General features: G+C 39.2%; 1 protein-coding gene and 1 non-coding gene across 5 annotated transcripts in view; one reads left to right on the top strand and one right to left on the bottom strand.

Moving 5' to 3' along the window:
• Nucleotides 1-19021, bottom strand: part of ATAD2B (ATPase family AAA domain containing 2B) — a 129189-nt gene extending 110168 nt beyond the window's left edge. For all 4 annotated transcript variants that reach the window (XM_040224537.1, XM_040224538.1, XM_040224539.1 and 1 more), the window contains exons 1-2: nucleotides 18412-19021; nucleotides 2025-2176 (exon numbers count right to left, since the gene is read on the bottom strand). In XM_040224537.1, the coding sequence (XP_040080471.1) occupies nucleotides 2025-2176; nucleotides 18412-18627 (368 nt within the window). In that variant the 5' untranslated portion in view covers nucleotides 18628-19021. The remainder of the gene's footprint in view (nucleotides 1-2024; nucleotides 2177-18411) is intronic.
• TRNAC-ACA lies at nucleotides 12654-12725 on the top strand. Its single transcript has one exon. It is a non-coding gene; the product is annotated as a tRNA-Cys (tRNA).
• Nucleotides 19022-19663: the final 642 nt, after the last annotated feature.

Here is a 19663-nt window from a genome sequence, read left to right as displayed (position 1 = left end):
TACTAATTTTTATCTTTATTCAATTTTCTTCCAAATGAACTGTATTTTAAAAAATCATTTTCCTGAAAGGACTTCAGTCATTTTACCTTAGATGCTCTTAGGACTTTAGATTACCAAAATAAAGGAATTAGGATTCTCAGGTTCATGACATAAAAACTAATATAAGCACTCATATAAATCTTAATTTTTGTATTAATATTATCTCAAAATCTATAATATTTTTAACTACAAGTTTCCCAAAAATTCAATTCTGTTGAATCTGACAGACCAAATGGCATTTTCTTTTCAGGTCATCTGAAATACTAAAAGACTCTAGCAGTGTAGCACTTAATCACATTCCTCGATGAAAGTTTAACCCAAAACCTTTAAAATTGTGTGAACTGCTAAACATTATTCTCCTGCCAAAACAGAAGCAGTAAATTCTATTAGTATTCATTATTTCTTAAGTTTCTTATTCAAAATGTACTTAAAGTTTTTTTAAAGGAATATCAAACTCTTAAGGTATCTAAATGGAAGCAAAACTCTTTCTTCTTTTTACATGAAAGACATGATTAAGATTAATTTATACAGATCTCTGAGTGGATAAGGTGTGGGAAATCTGTACTAGAGAGGCTCATACTTGAGTTATACTGTTAAAATTATCTCACAATTAAAGGCAAAACTTTTAACAGTAAAAGAATACTTTTTAGAAACATTTGTTAGAAAAAGAAGCCTGATTCACTCATCTAATAAACACAGGATACAGATTACAACCCATAAATCAAGTGTAGAAGTATAATTAAAGGGAAGTACTTATTTTAAGTGACATCATTATAGTGATCTGGATCTGTTTCATCTCAGATGAATGAGTATGGGAAAGTTGGGAAAGTTAAAAAAAAAAAATCAATCAATAGAATGATTCACATAATTTTCAACTTAGCTCTCAGACAACGCAAAATTAAAAATTTTAAATAAGGTGGTACATATTAAATTAGGCACAGACTCTTTAGAGACTAGTAAATGTATGCTGCTGCTACTGCAAAGTCGTTTCAGTAGTGTCCAACTCTGTGCGACCCCATAGACGGCAGCCCACCAGGCTCCCCCGTCCCTGGGATTCTCCAGGCAAGAACACTGGAGTGGGTTGCCATTTCCTTCTCCAGTGCATGAAAGTGAAAAGTGAAAGTGAAGTCGTTCAGTCGTGTCCGACTCTTAGCGACCCCATGGACTGCAGCCTACCAGGTTCCTCTGTCCATGGGATTTTCCAGGCAAGAGTACTGGAGTGGGGTGCCATTGCCTTCTCCAAGTAAATGTATATCTATATAACTCCAAAGATTATTTTCATTAAAGACTAATAACAGTGTCCAAAATTTACCTACAGACATAAAATAAAAATACTGTCAAAAAGGAATTCCCTTTTACTTTTGTTTGCATTTGGCACATCATCAGCACTTTTACATCAAAGACTGGAAAAAACAGAAGCTAAGGATTCTAAGCTGAAAATTTAAATCTCTTCTGAGTGTGTGTACAGCTATCCTATCTACATTAAATTACCACTTACTTTGGTGAGTAAAATTATGTTCATAATACATACCAAAACAGACACAGAGAAAATTTAAGTTGAAAACAATCAGATACATTAAAAGATTTATTAGAAATTAATTTAGATTTTATTACATTTTAGTATACCAATTCAAGTAGAATATTTAATAATTTTAGGAAGAAGAGATTGTATTTTCAAATAAAAAATATACTTCTAACCATTGTTTTTATTTAAATTTTCAGGAGTATAAACATGTATGCACATTCAAGACCTACCAAAATTCTTAATGTTTTAAGTAATAATAGTTTCTATTACATACTAAATGTATTTTTGGTATATTTAGAGAAAATAAAATTACATACAAAAATTATAAAATAAGCTTAATACAATTTATAAGTATTCCTAGACAGGTGGTTTTACAATTTAAGAAAATTAGCATTAATATCAGCCCTGAATCCCATCAAAAAAATTATGAAAAAACAATGGGTGAGTTCTCCCTTCTCACCTGGCCTGTCCACTTGATATATTCCATTCTTCTCGCTGACCAGTAGTTCGTGATTTTGATTTGTCTTTGCAAACAGAGTCAGGTTGTTTCAAAGTGCGTTTGGCTGGAGGAGACACGTGGCTATCACTTAAACTACCATCAGCTTCAGCTTTCTGAAAGAAAACGTTTAAAATGCATTTTTTATTAAAATTCATAGAATTCTTAAATTCTTGGATAGTGTTTATTCAACCAAAAACTATCTACTGAAGGAATCCTTCTACAAGTGTAGCAAAATGTAATCATCTGTAAATACAAAAACAAAAAAGTTAGATAAATTTATGCTCAAAAAAGTATGTTTAGTTTTTATTTTAAAATAATTTCAGGCCTACAGAAAAGATGTGTAGATATATCTTTTTATGACATGATTCATCATTCCTCCCTGAAATACTCCAGTGTGTAACTTACAAAGTAAGAAAATTCTGCTACATTAATATCATTCAATCCTCCCAGTTAGGAAATCATCACTGATATAACACAGAGCCAATTTGCAGATACATTCAAATGTTATCAAATGTCCCAACATGATCTCTCTTTCCTTTCTGATTCAGAATTATATCCAGGAACATATACTGCATGTAGTTATCAGACCTCCTCTGTCTCCTATCTGGAACAGTCCCCTCAGTTCCTCATTTTCATGCCCTTGACCGTAAAGGATATAAGCTTTTTAATTCTCTGGAATGACCATCAGTCTGGGTCTACCTGATGTTCCTCGTAACCCAATTCAGGCCATAACATTCATGGAAGAATATACAGACAAGATACTATGCATGTTGTACCTACCCATCATTAAGAATAACCTTGATCACCTAATCAAGTTGGTGTCTGCCAGGTTTTCCCACTATAAAGTCACTATTTTTCCCTTTGTATTTGATTAGTTTATGTGAAATCATTCTTAAAATTAACCGATACTCTGTTCTTCATCAAACTCACCAGCCACAGCATTCACTGACTACTACTTGCCTTTATCCAATACTATCAGGGTGGTAATTATCTAATCCAATCACTCCTATATAGTTTAGTTGGCATCCTACTAAGAATTTTCCCTCCCCAACCCTCCTTACTCAATTCATTCACTCATTTCCTAACTGGGAGGAAAGAAAAAGCAAAATTTCCTCGTTTGTTCAGTAAATTAATAGAAATTGCTAGGAGAAACAAAGGAAAGCTCACAGTCAAATAAATTTCAGAAAACAATGAGGTCCAAGGTTTTTTGCTTCAGGACTTGTAAGAGTCTTTAGTATGTTAACCCGCAGGGACTTCCCTGGCAGTCCAATGGTTAAGACTCTCTACTTTCAGTGCAAGGGGCGCAAGTTCCATCCCTGGTAGAGGAACTAAAATCCCACAGGCCACATAGTGATACAGAAAAAAAGTTAATATGCAATATAAATCTCCAAGTAGGGATGACAGTATATAACAATTCACAAACTTATTTAATCAAGCTCTTTTTTCATGGGGCATCCATCAGTTCAGTTGCTCAGTCATGTCTGACTCTGTGGGACCCCATGGACTGCAGCACAACAGGCTTCCTTGTCCATCACCAACTGGAGTCATCTGTAGGTAATGAAGTGTCACAAATACACTCTAGGAATAAGTACTATGTACTTATTGAATTAAAGGAAAAATAGTAAAAGTATTTGAAGTTAAGCCATTTTTTAAATGTATGAGTTATTATATAACTGTGAATATTATATAATTAATGACTTTGAATATCATAAGTCATGAGTTTATATGTTTATTTACTAGTCATTCTCTCATATTCTATAGGCTTTTTACAGCTTCATTCAGGAGTATCTCTCAAAGTGTTGTCCACATACTGACTGAATCAGAAAGCACCTGATTTGTCATTAAGAAACATAACCTGCTAAACTAGAACCTTGGGTGGAGGTGGGATATTTTCAATGAGGGCCTCCAAAGGATTCTTAGCACACACAAGTCTAAGGATCTCTGGCATATAAAAGATTTAAGTATAGCATGATACACATCATCTTCAATGCTTCACTATACTACTCCTACAGTGAAAAGACTTCAATCATGACTCGGCTTATAAACAGCATTACAAAGGCTTCCTTCCCTCCAAAGAACTCTAGGGATTTAAGTAAAGCAAAAAAACCAAGATGCAAATACTACAAAATAATTACTTCAACACCATCTAATTAACTTCAAGCTTTGGGAAAGCTTTACCTACAAACCTGATACCAACAGTTCACCTTTAATAGGATGATCATCATGATCAACTTTAACTTCTTCAAAGCATTTTACTAGTTAATTATAACCTAACCCTTTGAGGGAAGGCGTTGCTAGTTTCAGGATAAAAATATTAGGAGAGATTATGCAATCTACCCACAGTCATTTAGCAATATGTGTCAGAGTGATTACAATCCATGAGTAGGAAAGGCATTTCAAACAAAGGGAATAATTTCATTTAACAAACATTTGTTGAGGACCTACTGTGCACGTAAGACATGGGGGGGGAGGACTAGATAATGGTTTAAAAAAAGACTAAAATCTTCTTAAACCTTATACACAATCTATTAAATTGACAGCTACAGTAATAATATATAGCAAATTATTGTAAGTACTATAATAGGAACGGGATTCCCTGGTGGCTCAGATGGTAAAGAATCTAGAAATACACAATTCTCTGAAAGCAAAAAATGGTAACTGCCAGCTGAGATGAAGGAAGACGTCATAAATCATGTGGACTTTATTTTATAACAATAATGAAACACCTAGAATTGTCAGAGGAACATGATTCAATGATGTGATACATTCCAAGAGAGGTATAATAGTAATAATGTCAAATCGTACAAAAAGTACAATAAGAAGTTGTCCTTCCCACCTAAGTGACTTTTTTTGCTAAACTCTAACCTTCTAAAATAGGTAGAAAAGTTTTCCAGTTTGTAAAAGTGAATTCCCTGAGTTTCTTAAACCATACTCATCAGCTACCACATATATTAAATACTATTCTACCATAAATCTCCTAAAATTAGGTAAGAGAACTTGAGAATAATGAAACAGAGAAGAATTTTATGCTGCCCTGGTTTTCAGAGAAGGCTTCCTGTCCAGATTAGAATTTGCTCAGAAATCTAGAACCTGGGCTTAAAAAACAAAAAGAATGTACCCAAGCACAGAATTAAAAAAGGAAAAACTCAAGGGAGTAAGTGAATTAGTAAACCAAGAGATTGATTCAAGTCCTGATGATGGATTCATACAGCATTATAAATGTAGAAAATAAGAAACTGATTCCAGAAAGTGGAATAACTAAGAGATTAGTAACACCAATATTAAATGTAAAGACAGGGTCGGGGAGCAGTCTCTCAGAGCTATCTGAGATGCTCCCCACCAGGCTGTAGTCCTCATTTTGCTCCAAATAAAACTTAATTCACACACACACACACACAAAAAAAAGACAGGGTGGGCATAAAAAGTGGTTGCTGTGCTTTAGGAGCTATGGAGTAAGGTGGAGGGCTGTGAGGGGAGACAGGTAGTGTGCAGATGTTGATGGGAGAAATGTAACAGTGAATTATGATTTTGAAAGTTAGGTTTAGAATTCTAGCCAGAAATCTAGGGAGATGTCTATCAGATTGTGGGAAACACAATTCCGAGACAGAGTGATGTGAGGACTATATATAGATATGAAATTGTACTAAAAGGGTCATAGGTAACATACAGAGTGAAAAAACAAGAATAAAAGTAAAAAACCTTTTAAAAATGCCTACATTACAGAGATGAGCAGAGGATCTCACATAAACTAGTGAAAAACATAGTGTCTCACTCAAACAAGGGGAGTAGAGGTTGGTTATAAAAAGATCAGATGGGATAAAAGCTGGTAAATATGTGGATTGTTAATTAGGAGGTCACTGTAACTTTTTTTTTCCACTGTAACTTCTGATAGGGCAATTTCTGCAAAACGCTGAGGTGGAAATCACTAAGTGAAGAATTGAGTGAGTGGTGAGAATGTACAGGTGATAAACCACAAAGCTACTCTTCAAAGTGTCAGAATTAAGAAAAATAAGACAATAGTCTTAAAGAAGTTACAAAGTCAAAGAAGTCAGTGAAGAAACTTTTTTTTTAAAGAGACCTGGATTCTTGTAAATAGAAGAAAAGGGACCACAGAAGAGAATAAACTATAATAAAAATTTAGGGCTTCTCTGGTGGTCCAGAGGTTAAGAATCCACCTGCCAATGCAAAGGACACGGGTTCAATTCCTGGTCAGGGAAGGTCCCACACACCGCAGGGTAACTAAGCCACAACTTCTGGAGCCCGCATACCCTAGAGCCTGTGCTTCACAAGAGAAGCCACCACAATGAGCAGCCTGAAACTAGAGAAAAGCCTTTGTGCAGCAATGAAAACCCAGAGCAGTCAAAAATAAAATGTTTAAACAATTAAAAAAAATTTTTTTTTAAGAGGGGAATTCTCTGGTAGTCCAGTGGTTAAGACTTGGTGCTCTCACTGTTGGGGTCCATCCCTGATTGGAGAACTCAGTTCAGTTCAGTCGCTCAGCTGTGTCTTTTGAACTGTGGTGTTGGAGAAGACTCTTTGCGATCCCATGGACTGCAGCACACCAGGCCTCTCTGTCCCTCGCCAACTCCCAGAGTTTATTCAAACTCGTGTCCATTTGAGTCGGTGATGCCATCCAACCATCTCATCCTCTGTTGTCCCCTTCTCCTGTCTTCAATCTTTCCCAGCATCAGGGTCTTTTCAACTAAGTCAGTTCTTTGCATCAGATGGCCGAAGTATTGGAGTTTCAGCTTCAGCATCAGTCCTTCCAATGAATATTCAGGACTGATTTCCTTTAGGATGGACTGGTTGGATCTCCTTGCAGTCCAAGGGACTATCAAGAGTCTTCTCCAACACCACAGTTCAAAAGAAAAAACTAAAATCCCACAAACCATGCAGCAAGCCCTTTCCCCCCGAAAAAGAGCAAAATAACTGATGAGAAAAAGATCCTCAAACAGAAAAGAAAAAACAGAACAGGAACAGCCCCTGTTAGAAAGTATATTGGTGCCATCAATCTGTTCCAGTTTCCTTTATAAGACAGCTTTTACTTTCACCTTTTGAAAAAATGGGTACTCCTGTTTTCATGAGAAAGCTTAAAAGTGCAATTTCTTTTTCTTTCATTTGTAAAAAGAATTCACAGAGGCAGCAGTTACCATGACTTCAGAAAACAAAACTCACACTGCTATTTATTTTCTTAGAGCCAATACTATTCTACTATTCTACAAAGTCCTAAAACTTCAGGCACACAAAATATCCTAAAATTTCCTCAAATATCCCAAGAGCAACAACTTACTAGTTTAATATTTCTAAACAATCATCATGAAAGACTATAGAAAGGGGGAAAAAATATGAGGAGTGAGCTGAGGAGTTATAAAAAGACAAAAATAGTTTATATCTCTTACAGTTTAAACTGCAATTTTCTTCCTGGAAGATAATATCTTTTTATCTGAAAATGTTACATGATTTAAAATGACAAAGAGACAAAGGGCAGGCTAAAACATGCCAGACTTAAAAGAGAGAGCAGTCTCCTGTTGCAGCACGGCCACCGTAACTCAAGAACCACTGCTTACTTCACGTGCTGTGCTTAGTCACTCAGTCTGACTCTCTGCGGCCCCATGGACTGGAGCCCGCCAGGCTCCTCTGTCCATGGGATTCTCCAGGCAAGAATACTGGAATGGGTTGCCATTCCCTTCTCCAGGGGATCTTCCCAACCCAAGGAATGATCCCAGGTCTCCCACAGTGCAGATGGATTCTTTACCATCTGAGACGCCAGGGCATAAGATTGTTAAAACCAGGTTGAGGAAGTATTTGGTTGGCCAAAAACTTTCTTCGGTCTTTAAGTGAAAGACACATTTTTCACTTTCACCAAGAACTTTATTGAACAATGTATTCACCATTTTGTTCCATTACCTTCTATTACTTTTCAGGCAACTTCATAATCCACCTTCCCAAAACTTTTTATCTTATTGAGCAAAGAACTGTTCTAGGTACCTTTTATAGTCTTTTGAAATTTTTCCATTAAGAGAATTTTTGTAAAGACTGAAATAAATGAAAATCTGAAGGTGCAATGTCTGGTAAATACGGTAAATGAGCCAGAACTTCCCAAGCAAGCTCTAACAGTTTTTGCCCGGTCATCAGAGAAATGTGCAGTCTCACTAAAGGTCTTCATGATAAAAGAATACGCATTTTCTGTTGACTAATTCCAGACAATTTTCATTGAGCACTGCTTTTAGTTGCTCTAACTAGGAGCAGTACTTGTTGGAATTAATTGTTTGGAATCTGCTCCTGCTCATAGGAGAGGACTCCCTTCCAATCCTACCATATACACAACATCACCTTCTTGGGATGAAGATCAGCCTTTGCTGTGGTAGGTGGTGGTTCATTTCACTTGCCCTACAATCTCTTCCATTCCACATTATTGTATGGTATCCACTTTTCAGCACCCATCACATTTTTAAAATGGAACATTTTCATTACATTTAAGTAGAGAATTACATGCAGAAATGCAGTCAAGGTTTTTCCTAACTAACCTATGGGGAACCCGATCACCACAGCGATGAACATAACCGAGCTGGTGAAAATGATTTTCAGCACTTGATTTGGATATTTTGAGTATGTAGGCTCTCTTCCACATGGTATAACATAAATTGCTCTCAATTAATATTTCACTTTGATTGGCGTCAACTTCAACTGGTCTACTCCACCATGAAGCATCGTCCAGTGAGAATCTCTAGCATGCAAACTTCCCAAACCACTTTTGACACGTTCCATCAGTAAAAGCACTGACTCCATATGTTATACAAATGTTTCTGTGCATTTCAGTTGCATTTTTACCTTTCTTGAAACAATAAAGCATAATTTGCTGAAAATGTTGCTTTTTTCTTCCATCTTCAATATTAAATGGCTACACAAAAACTCAACAATGTTGTAAGTTTGTTTAATGAATGCTGATGTGACAGCTGTCACAATACAGTCTAACAGAATTGTTTCAAATGGAGTTAAAGACAACTAAGTCCTACTAGGAAAAAAACAATTTGCCCAAGCACTAAAAGTAACAAGTGTCTACAACTGCAGCCTGACGGTAGATAGTCTCAAGGAAGGATACTTGCTTGACTCTGTAGTAGTAAAATAACTTCATAAGCTTATTATCTTCAGTGATCCATTCCTTCCACAAACAAAATTTACTAACACCTATTACTGTGTTATCTTGTTCCCAGGTGGCGCAAGTGGTAAAGAATGCACCTATCAATGCAGGAGATGCAAGAGACATGGGTTTGATCCCTGGGTCAGGAAGATCCCCTGGAGGAGGAAATGGCAAACTACTCCAGTATTTCTTCGCTGGAAAATTCCACCAACAGAAGAGCCTTGTGGGTACAGTTCATGGGGTCAGAAAGAGTTGGGTATGACTGAGCACACAAGTACATACACATTACTTTGCTAGATACTAAATATACTTGATGATTAAACAGTCTGTCCCTAAAGAAACTTAATTTCTAACTCCTTAAATTAGCCAGTAAAAAGTATATACGATGCTTGCTCCTTGGAAGAAAAGCTATGACAAACCTAGACAGTGTATTAAAAAGCAGAAACATCACTTTGCTGACAAAGGTCCATATAGTCAAAGCTAGTTTTTCCAGTAGTCATTTACAGATGTGAGAGTTAGACCATCAAGAAGGCTGAGCATGAAGAACTGATGCTCTCAAACTGCGGTGCCAGAGAACACTCTTGAGAGTCCCTTGGACTGCAAGGAGATCAAACCAGTCAATCCTAAAGGAAACCAACCCTGAATATACTCATTGAAAGGACTGACACTGAAGCTGAAGCTCCAATACTTTAGCCACCTGATGCGAAGAGCCAACTCACTGGGAAAGACCCTGATGCTGGAAAAGACTGAGGGCAAGAACAGAAGAGGGCGACAGAGGATGAGATGGTTAGATGGCATCACTGACTCAGAGGACATGAGTCTGAGCAAACTCCAGGAGATAGTGAAGGGGACAGGGAAGCCTGGTGTGCTGCAGTCCATGGGGTTGCAAAGAGTCAGACTTGACTTAGTAACTAAACAACAGCAACGACTGCCAAAAATGTTGCTTTTTCCCTTCCATCTTCAATATTAAAATAGCTACACAAAAGTTCACCAATTTAGTAAGCTTTTTCTTTAAAGCACAGCTAATGTGACACTTGTCACACTATAATCTAACAAAATTGTTTCAAATGGAGTTAAAGATAACTAAGTGCTGCTGCTGCTGCTGCTGCTAAATCGCTTCAGTCGTGTCCAACTCTGTGCGACCCCATAGACGGCAGCCCACCAGGCTCCCCCATCCCTGGGATTCTCCAGGCAAGAACACTGGAGTGGGTTGCCATGTCCTTCTCCAATGCATAAAAGTGAAAAGTGAAAGTGAAGTCCCTGAGTCGTGTCCAACTCTTAGCAACCCCATGGACTGCAGCCTACCAGGCTCCTCCATCCATGGGATTTTCCAGGCCAAAGTACTGGAGTGGAGTGCCATTGCCTTCTCCAACTAAACGCTACTAAGAAAAAAAAACAACAACAATTTGGCCAACCACTAAAAGTAACAAATGTGTACAGTTAGTTTCAGCCTAACAGTGGATACAGTCTCAAGTAAGGATACTTGCTTGGCTTTGTAGTATTAACGTAACTTCATAAGTTTATTATCTTCAGTGATCTATTCCTTCCACAAACAAAATTTATTAACATCTATTACTGTGTGTTAGGAGAAGGCAATGGCACCCCACTCCAGTACTCTTGCCTGGAAAACCCCATGGACAGAGGAGCCTGGTGGGCTGCAGTCCACGGGGTCGCTAAGAGTCGGACACGACTGAGGGACTTCACTTTCACTTTTCACTTTCATGGATTGGAGAAGGACATGGCAACCCACTCCAGTGTTCTTGCCTGGAGAATCCCAGGGACGGGGAAGCCTGATGGGCTGCCGTCTATGGGGTCGCACAGAGTCGGACATGACTGAAGTGACTTAGCAGCAGCATTACTGTGTTAGATACTAAACATACTTGATGATTAAACAGTCTGCCCTTCAAGAAACTTAACTCCTAACTCCTTTCATCAGCCAGTAAAAGATACAAAAATGTAAGTGCGGAGAGTTTTGGGGAGTGGGGTGTATATTGCTTTAGCCTATTTATAGAACAATTTGGCAAAAACTATAAAAGTTTAACATATAATATACCTCTGACTCAATATTTCCACTTTGCCTAAAAGGAAAAGGTCATTTTATGTGACATTATTTATAATATTATAAACATGGAGAAAACCTAACTGTGTATCAACAGGGAAAAGTTAAAGAAGTGAGGTGTAAAGATACAAAAAAATGTTAAAAAGCTAGCAAGAAGGACAAATATGAAAGAATGCATATGATACATAGTTAAAGAGAACAAATAATTATCATAAGTAGTATAAATAACCCATACTTACATGTGCAGTGGTCTGGAAAGATATACACCAGCTTTAACAGTGGTTATCCCTGGGAACAATGAACTAAAGGAATCATGGGAGTGGGGAAAGTCTTTTAATTTTTTTCTGTGCATTTCCATATTATTTGAAATACTGATTTCATGACTTTAAATAAATATTTTGTCTAAGAGCTGAGGTAAAGAGTCTTGTGTGCTTCTTTCCCTTCAGTGTCTGGCACATCAAGTCACTCAATAGATACTGAAAATTAAAGAAAGAAACTTCCATTTCCAGTTGAACTGTTGCTTTTAAAATCATATGGCCTTAGGCAACTATCACTTCTCAATTCTCCCATCTAATAAACTTGGAGACTTAATTAGAAGAGTAAAAACTAAAACATGAAATTAAGTTACATTTTTTAATTCATTTAAAATACTTCCAAAATTTTCATACAGAAACTACCCCAGTTTCTCTCATGTTTGTACATATCTCTCAAAGACATTTCCCCTGTTTATATATACATATTTAAAATTATTACAATGTGACACTGATTAAGAAGGTACAGTGTGCTGGGGCTTGATTTTGTTTTTTAAAATTGGATTCCCTTAACTTGCACAATCAAGTATACAACTGCAACACCCACCATAAGTGTGAGCACTGAAGTATACTTTAGATAAAGGATGTTAGTAAGCTATAAGGGAAATGAACTTTCATCAAGCAACTTCAAGGTCCCTAACAAGTGAGCCACTTAACAGAGGTACCAAAATGCTCAACTGAGGTCTGCAATAAGAAGCATTGAGTCTTATTTACTCAAATTGTTGTTCAGTTGCCAAGCTGTGTCTAACTCTTTGCGACGCCATGGATTGTGGCATGCCAGGCTTCCCTGTCCTTCACTATTTCCCAGACAATGAACTCATGTCCATTGAGTCAGAGATACCGTCTAACCATCTCATCTTCTGTCACCTACTTCTCCTCCTGCCTTCAATCTTTCCCAGCATCATGGTCTTTTCCATTGAGTCAACTCTTCACATTAGGTGCCCAAAGTATTGGAGCTTCAGCATCAGACTTTCCAATGAATATTCAGGGTTGATTTCCTTTAGGATTAATTAGTTTGATCGCCTTGCAGTCCTAGGGACTCTCAAGAGTCTTCTCCAGCACTACACTTCAATTGGACTTCCCTGGTGGCTCAGATGGTAAAGTGTCTGCCTACAATGCAGAAGACCCGGGTTCAATCCCTGGGTTGGGAAGATCTCCTGGAGAAGGAAATGGCAACCCACTCCAGTATTCTTGCCTGGGAAATCCTTTGGACAGAGGAACTTGGTGGGCTACAGTCCATGGGGTCACAAAGAGACAGACATGACTGATCGACTTCATTTTCACTTTCACAATTCAAAAGCATCAATTCTTTGGCACTCAGCCTTCTTTATGGTCCAACTTTCACATATCACAAGTTCCCAGACTTAGTCTTTTTATAGGGATTTTTTTCCCCAAACCAGCTTTAAAATAGAAGGAAACAAAAATATTGCCAAAATATTATCTTCACATTATATGCCTGCTCCTCTCCCTACATCCACCCCCTGAAAATCAGGCAGCAAGCAATTACTGAAAAAAATCAGTCTTGTATTTCATATCCCCACAGGCTACTGTTCATTCTTCTAATCTCAATGCTAAACACTACAACTCCAGATAGTCTAGTAAAAATCTGCCTACATACAGTTATTTTCTGACTGTATAATGGCAGCCTTCTTCACTTTTTCAGATATTTGTGAAAACTGAATGAACAGCATCAAACAGTAGTGATAAATACAGATGAGACAGTAAGAAACAGATGTGTAAAAGATGACTAGACTTAAATATTACCCTATTACTAATGCCTATTAGGCCTTCTATAGGCCACTTAACCTCTTCAGCAATTCAATTTCCTCAGCTGTGTGTAAAATAAGGATACCATCACCTGCCTCATGGGGTTATTGCAAGGGTTAAATAAGACAGCATTCAACACCTGGTATGAGATGCTAAGTAAACCTTAGTTTACTCCTCTCCTTCTTATTAGAATACCACCAAATGGGCCAAATTGTTGGGCAAATTGCAACATGTAAATACAGCAAAACTGAAGACCACCAATATGAAAATAATTTCAAATGAAGCTACTTTCCATTCATTCATTCAAAAACTCTTTACTGGCAGTCCAGGGGTTAGGATTTGGTGCTTTCATTGCAGTGACCCAGGTTCAATCCCTGGTCAGGGAACTGAGATCCTGCAATCTGAGTGGTGGAGAGGGGAGAAGAGGAGACTGTTTATTGAGCACTACATCTGGAAGGCACTGTTGCAGGCACTCAGGATATAGGTGTGAACACGATAATCTCTATCCTTAAAGAACATCAAAGAGTTCCACTCAAAACACCCAGTAAGGATCAGAACTCTTATCACACTGAGAATCCATGTCATCTGGCCCCTACCTCGAATTGATTTTTTTCTGTTAACAATTTCTCAGGTATATTCCACATGCATACTTAGAGCCACGAAGGTGGGGACTGTGTTTTATTTACCCTCTATTCTCAGAGATCAATCACCACAATTTTCACCCACTAGATTGGTTACTTATTATGCTATTCATTCACTCACTTAACAAGTATTTATTAAGCATCTTCTATATGTCAGATGATGTACTAGGCCCTGGGAATACAGCAGTTGTGGGGAAAATGAAATATAGTGCCTGGTCCCAGGGAGCTTATAGACTACTCTAAGAGAAGAGTCTAGGAAAGAAAGACTTTAACCAAAGGTATATATTCTACCTACAGATTGAACAATCTAAAAATGAAAATTTTAAAAATCTTATGCCAAAATACTTACAGCTCAAAAGCATCTGAAGTTTAGAATCTTACAGCATATACTCAAAATATCTAAAAGCTAAAACAAATCACGACCTATTAATTTTAACATCACTTTTCTATTGTTTCACATAAGCAACAAACAACACTTGCCTCTCTAAAAATTGTCTAATGCATATTTAAATAAAGTTAGCACATTTTACCTATGGTTTTCCCCCTACTTTTGTACTTCTATAGGACTTTTTATCCAAAATTCTATATGTTTTTTACTCAATGATTCATTTTTCACAAAATTCTCCCCCAGAGCAGACACACAACAGAAACATAAAACATTCCTAGTACAAGATCAAAAACCCAAATATCAAGAAACCACTCAGGAACGTACACAAATGAAACCTCATTATGTGTGTCCAAAAAGAAATGCCAAACACATAATTCAAAATAATGCGGCACTCTCCTAACGTGGAATCTTAAAGAGACAGGATCACTCCCCACTCAGGTGCAGACACTGGCTGGGGTCCTTACTTCTCATAACAAATGTTAATCCTACCACCTGTCCACTGAGCTTTCAGAGGTTACAGGTTTACCTATAATCAGTATTTAGAAGACATGTAATCAAGGATGTATCCAAGGAAGGTTAAAAAGATTATCTACCAAGGAAAATGACTTGAAGAACTAGTATGCATTCACTTCTACAAGTGTAAATTTCATCCATGACCTAAAAAACTGCAAGTCTATATATCTGGATTACCAGAAATGGCCAACAAATGAATTTTTTTAAAGTTTCATTTTCAGTTCAATCCTAGAGCTAAGCCTATGAACTTTATAGCTGCTTTTAGTTCAAAACTGTGACAGGGGAAATTGTTTTACAACATTACACAATACCACCTATATGATGCTCCATATGAATTTGACATAAGGAAAAATTTGCTCTACTCTGAGGAACTTGTATTTTTTTTCTACTTATCTGAGAGTTATACATATGGTTATATTTCCCTCTCAGGCTTCTTTTCCATGTTTAACCCTCAACTTCCACCATGCAGCTTCTATTACACTGGCAAATGAATGAATGTTGGAAAAGAAAAAGTACAGAATGATAAAAGAGCTTATTAAAGAAGGCCTGAGAGATTTTTTCCTAAAAAATAAAAATCAAGCAGATTTACCTATAAAGTTACTCAAGATATGTATTTTGATTCTCTCAACTAAGATTCAAAAAGCACAAAAAGCTAGTGACAAGCCAAAAGTACCAACAAATAGGCCTAAAAGAGATTTTTTTAAAAAGGGGGAGTTGAAATATTTTTTAAAAACTGCTTTCCATTTCTGACTGCAGCATGAGTTTGCTGCAAGTGACTCTTAGCAAATAAATGCTAATTAACTGACCTAAAAGAGGTCAAGTTTTATACATGTTAAACAAGCAAACAAAGCCAAGTATATAGGAGAAATTATTACACAAGAAACTGCAGAGCACAAGTCAACTTGACATTAAAATAGTGTAAGCACAAAAAAATCATTCCAATAACCTACAATATGTATCATGTTTATTTCACCACCCTACATACACTGGGGGAAAAGGCAAAGCTATGACAGCTCATGGTCCTAAGGCTTTTTAGAGCAAATAAAATGTCTCTAGACAGTGGATCAAATAGTCTAAAATGAGAGAGGACAGACTGGGTGGGGGCAGAGGTGAAATCAGCATCACCTGTAAAGTGAGGAACATCACACAAAAATAGAGAAGGGGGAATCTCTTCATTTCATATCATATTAAGAGGACTACATCTCTTACCACAAAAATAAGTCTCCTAAAGCAACAGCACAAGCAACCCCATTTTCCACCAAATAAGTCTTTATAGATATTAGCAAATGTCTAAGACACACAGACATAGAGGGTGCCTTTTAAGTACACCAGAAAGGGTGAGTCAAGAATGCTAAATTCTTACAACAGAAAACAAACTTGAAAGGGAAGAGCTTACCAAACCCAAATCAACCCATTTCAGAAATATACAGCAAAGAAATATACTGCATGCTTCATAAATACACAGTCTATAAACTTAAATTTAGAATTATAACTTATCCTCTTCTAAAGGACAATACAGGATTAGTAAATATCTTAAATTTCTCAGCAAAAGCAACTAGATCATTCATCTCAGCAAAAGCAACTAAATCAGCATCTACTCAGATCAGAATACAAATCTTCTTAAAGCAGAAAAAAAAAATTCAAAGTAAATATTCATTGGCCTGTTGTTCATGGTCTTTTTAAACCATTTTGAAAGGACCTTTGAAAGTTTCATTAGTATCTCTCTGGAAAGAGCTCTAACATCTTTCATTCTTCTAGGAATTTAAAAGCTACCACATGTTCATTTCCACCTTAGATTATTGATTCCTTGCCTTTTAACATCTCCATAACAGCTGCTTGACAAATTACCTCACCTCATTCCTCAGGGGGGTAAGGACAGCATAATATCCATGAATTCAAAAATGGGACCACAAAATGATCAGTGACAGATGAGCTAATTGCTTCAGATTGAGACACTGCTCTAGAATAGACCAGGCATTCATAGCATGATACAATTAAATGCTTACACTCTAAATATTTTATTTGTACTTAAGGATACAGGGAAAACCTATCTTCCTTTTATTTTAAAATAGATGTTAGCGTCAGAAAGTCAGTAAACTTGTACCTGTTTGGAATAATTTCAACAGAAAGCCGAGAATAATTATTCTGAATAGTATGCACAACTTTCAGACAGCTTTCTTATTTCTACCTAAGACAGCTGTAAGACCCAAAATAGTCTACTCATAGGGCAATTTTAAAAATATTTCCAGATTTTACCAAAGTAAAGGCCAAACATATTTTCAAAGATACAACATATTTCAGAAAAGTAAAATAAAATGTGTCTATTGTATTTGCCTTAGTTCATTCTGATTAGTGTCAGAACAGTATGCATACACCAACATAATCTTGTAAGCACTTAAATAAAATATTGCTTCCCTCCCCTAAGAATAACAAAATGGTGTGGATTTAAAGGAGTTATTTTAAATGAACAATGTCCAGTCAAATTACTCTTAGAAAACTAGTCTCTCTCTAGACAGAAGCAACACTTTCTTTCCTAAATTCATAACCAATCTCATAACATAACCTTATCGATTCCTTTAAAGTGATAAAACATACGTACTAGCTTAGAGCTTTACCTTGTAATAAATTTCGGTATCTACCACTTTAAAAAAAAAATACTAAATCATCACCGGTGTTCTTCAAATGTCACTTTCGCAGTAATGGGACAACGGTAGTGTTAACTCATCTTTTATAAACTATTCGTATTACCCAGACGAAGACATCCAAGAAACCAAACAATCTGGAGATGATAGTGCCTACTACCAATAATATTCGACATGTTTCTTTCGACGTGCCCCTTTTGCGACCTGAAGGCTCTACTAGAAAACTCTACCGAGTCCCTTCTAGAACCCTGGTTAGCGGGCTGGCTGATTCTAAACACCACGTTTGATCGCTCCTGCCTGGAGAGGCGATAGTGTTGATTTTGTTTTTAAAGTTGCTGTCAGAGCAGCTACAAACTTTTTTCAGCATCCCTGCCTGGCTGCCAACTGGAGCTCTCCGCTCACTTCCTCACCAACTTGAACCACCCCCAAACAGTTTGAGAGTAAGCTGGAGTTAGACACCGGCAAGAGCTGACACACTTCACAAGAAGGGTTTGACACCGCAGAAAACTTTCACTTCTCCTCTCCAGCCCTTCCAAACGGGGACTCTGGCCCCTCGCTCATGCTCCCCTAGAATTCCTCTCTCAGGCCGGACAAGGACACAGAAAGGAGGCTGTTCTGATGTCCCCGAAAAGACAAACACCCCCCCCCCGACCCCGCAATAACCCTCACCCCTGGACTCAAGTCCCGTTCTTCACACAAAAGAGCGCGGCCAGCAGAGCTGTCGCGGCCCTACCTAGCCGGCTGCCACCCTCCACCGCACCCGCAGACCGGGTCTCAGCCGCCCGATCGGTCCCCACCGGAGGCTTCCTGCTCCGACCCGGCCAGACAAAGCCCCGGCGGCCGGGCGGACCTGCCAGCCTCCGGACTCGGGCCGCCGCGCTCTTACCCGGGCCTCATCCAGAGCGCCGCCGGCGCCGCCGCTTCCCCCGGCCTTGGCGGCGGGGCAGCTGGCAGCACGGGTCTTGGAGGAGCGGGTCCGAGAAGAGATGAAATGGCTGCTGCCTCCGGTCGCCCCGGGCTCTACTCCGGCCCCAGGCCCAGGCCCAGGCCCGGGCGACTTAGATCCGAGAAGGCGCAGAGAGCTCTTCCGGGTGTTCACCATGGTCCCGCCAGGAGGACGGGGTCCACGCCGCGCTAGCGGCGCCGGCCGCGCCGGGGAGACCCAAGGAAGGCCGGCCCGCTGGCCGGGCAGTCAGGGCCAGTGGAGCCGGGCCGGGAAAGACAAGCCGAACCAGACTCTGCGGAGCGCAGACGAAGACAGGCGAGAGGAGGGCAGAAGAAGGGAAGTCGGCGTGCGAAGACAGGTAGCGGGAGACGGGAGCGATCCTCCGGGCCGACGGCTCAGACTCTCTGCCGGCTTCGCCCTCCTCAGCGGGAGCCGAGCGGAGCCGCCATTTCTGCCCCTTTCTCTCCCGTTCTCGCTCTAGAGCTCCGTGCGTCAGGGCTCCAGCGCCGCAGGGCCGACGAGACCGCTTCCGGCCTGGCCGCTGCGGGGCGCTGCAAGGCCGGCCAGCCCTTCTCTTGCCGGCTTTTCCCTCCTCTTCCCCCGCCCCTCCAGTAGGCCCCTCCCAGCGGCGCGCTGTCAGCGCTCGGCGGCCACGGAAGGGACGCTCTGGGCTGTTAGCTCTATGGTTTCTAGGTCTGGCCGGCGGCCGAGGAAGTGAGGATGAGAAAAACCAGAATGTGCTCGGGATGAGCTAGCGCGCTGGAGTCGGTCGTGGAACCTTCATACCCGGCCAGGCCTGGCTACACCAGCATCCCCACCATCACCCCCAGGTGCCCTGGATGGAGCCAGAAAGGACTGGCAAAGGCCGAGGATAGAGGGGGACCGGGGCAGAAGAGGGCGTGGTGACCTGAGTGGGAATCCCAGGGATACCCAGGGACCCCAAGCCAAGACACTGAACTTGAGTCGTACTTTTCAGGGCTAGAAAAATATGAATGATAATTGTGATAAAAACAGATCTGTGCCGTATCTGGCACATGGTTAAGCTTAAGAAAGAACTAACACTAGAACCCTGCGTCTTTAAACAAAGCAAGGCACTGTCGTTTTCTGTAACCTTAGCCAGACCTAAGGCGGAGTCCAAGAAGAATGAATTCTTCTAAGAGCTTCCACTGCTTTCTGCCCGGGCAAGAATTAA

The sequence above is a fragment of the Oryx dammah genome, unplaced genomic scaffold, assembly GCF_014754425.2.
Source record: "Oryx dammah isolate SB20612 unplaced genomic scaffold, SCBI_Odam_1.1 HiC_scaffold_25, whole genome shotgun sequence".
Taxonomy (NCBI): domain Eukaryota; kingdom Metazoa; phylum Chordata; class Mammalia; order Artiodactyla; family Bovidae; genus Oryx; species Oryx dammah.
Note: the sequence above shows the minus strand (reverse complement) of the source record. Positions and strands in the feature narration are given on the sequence as shown.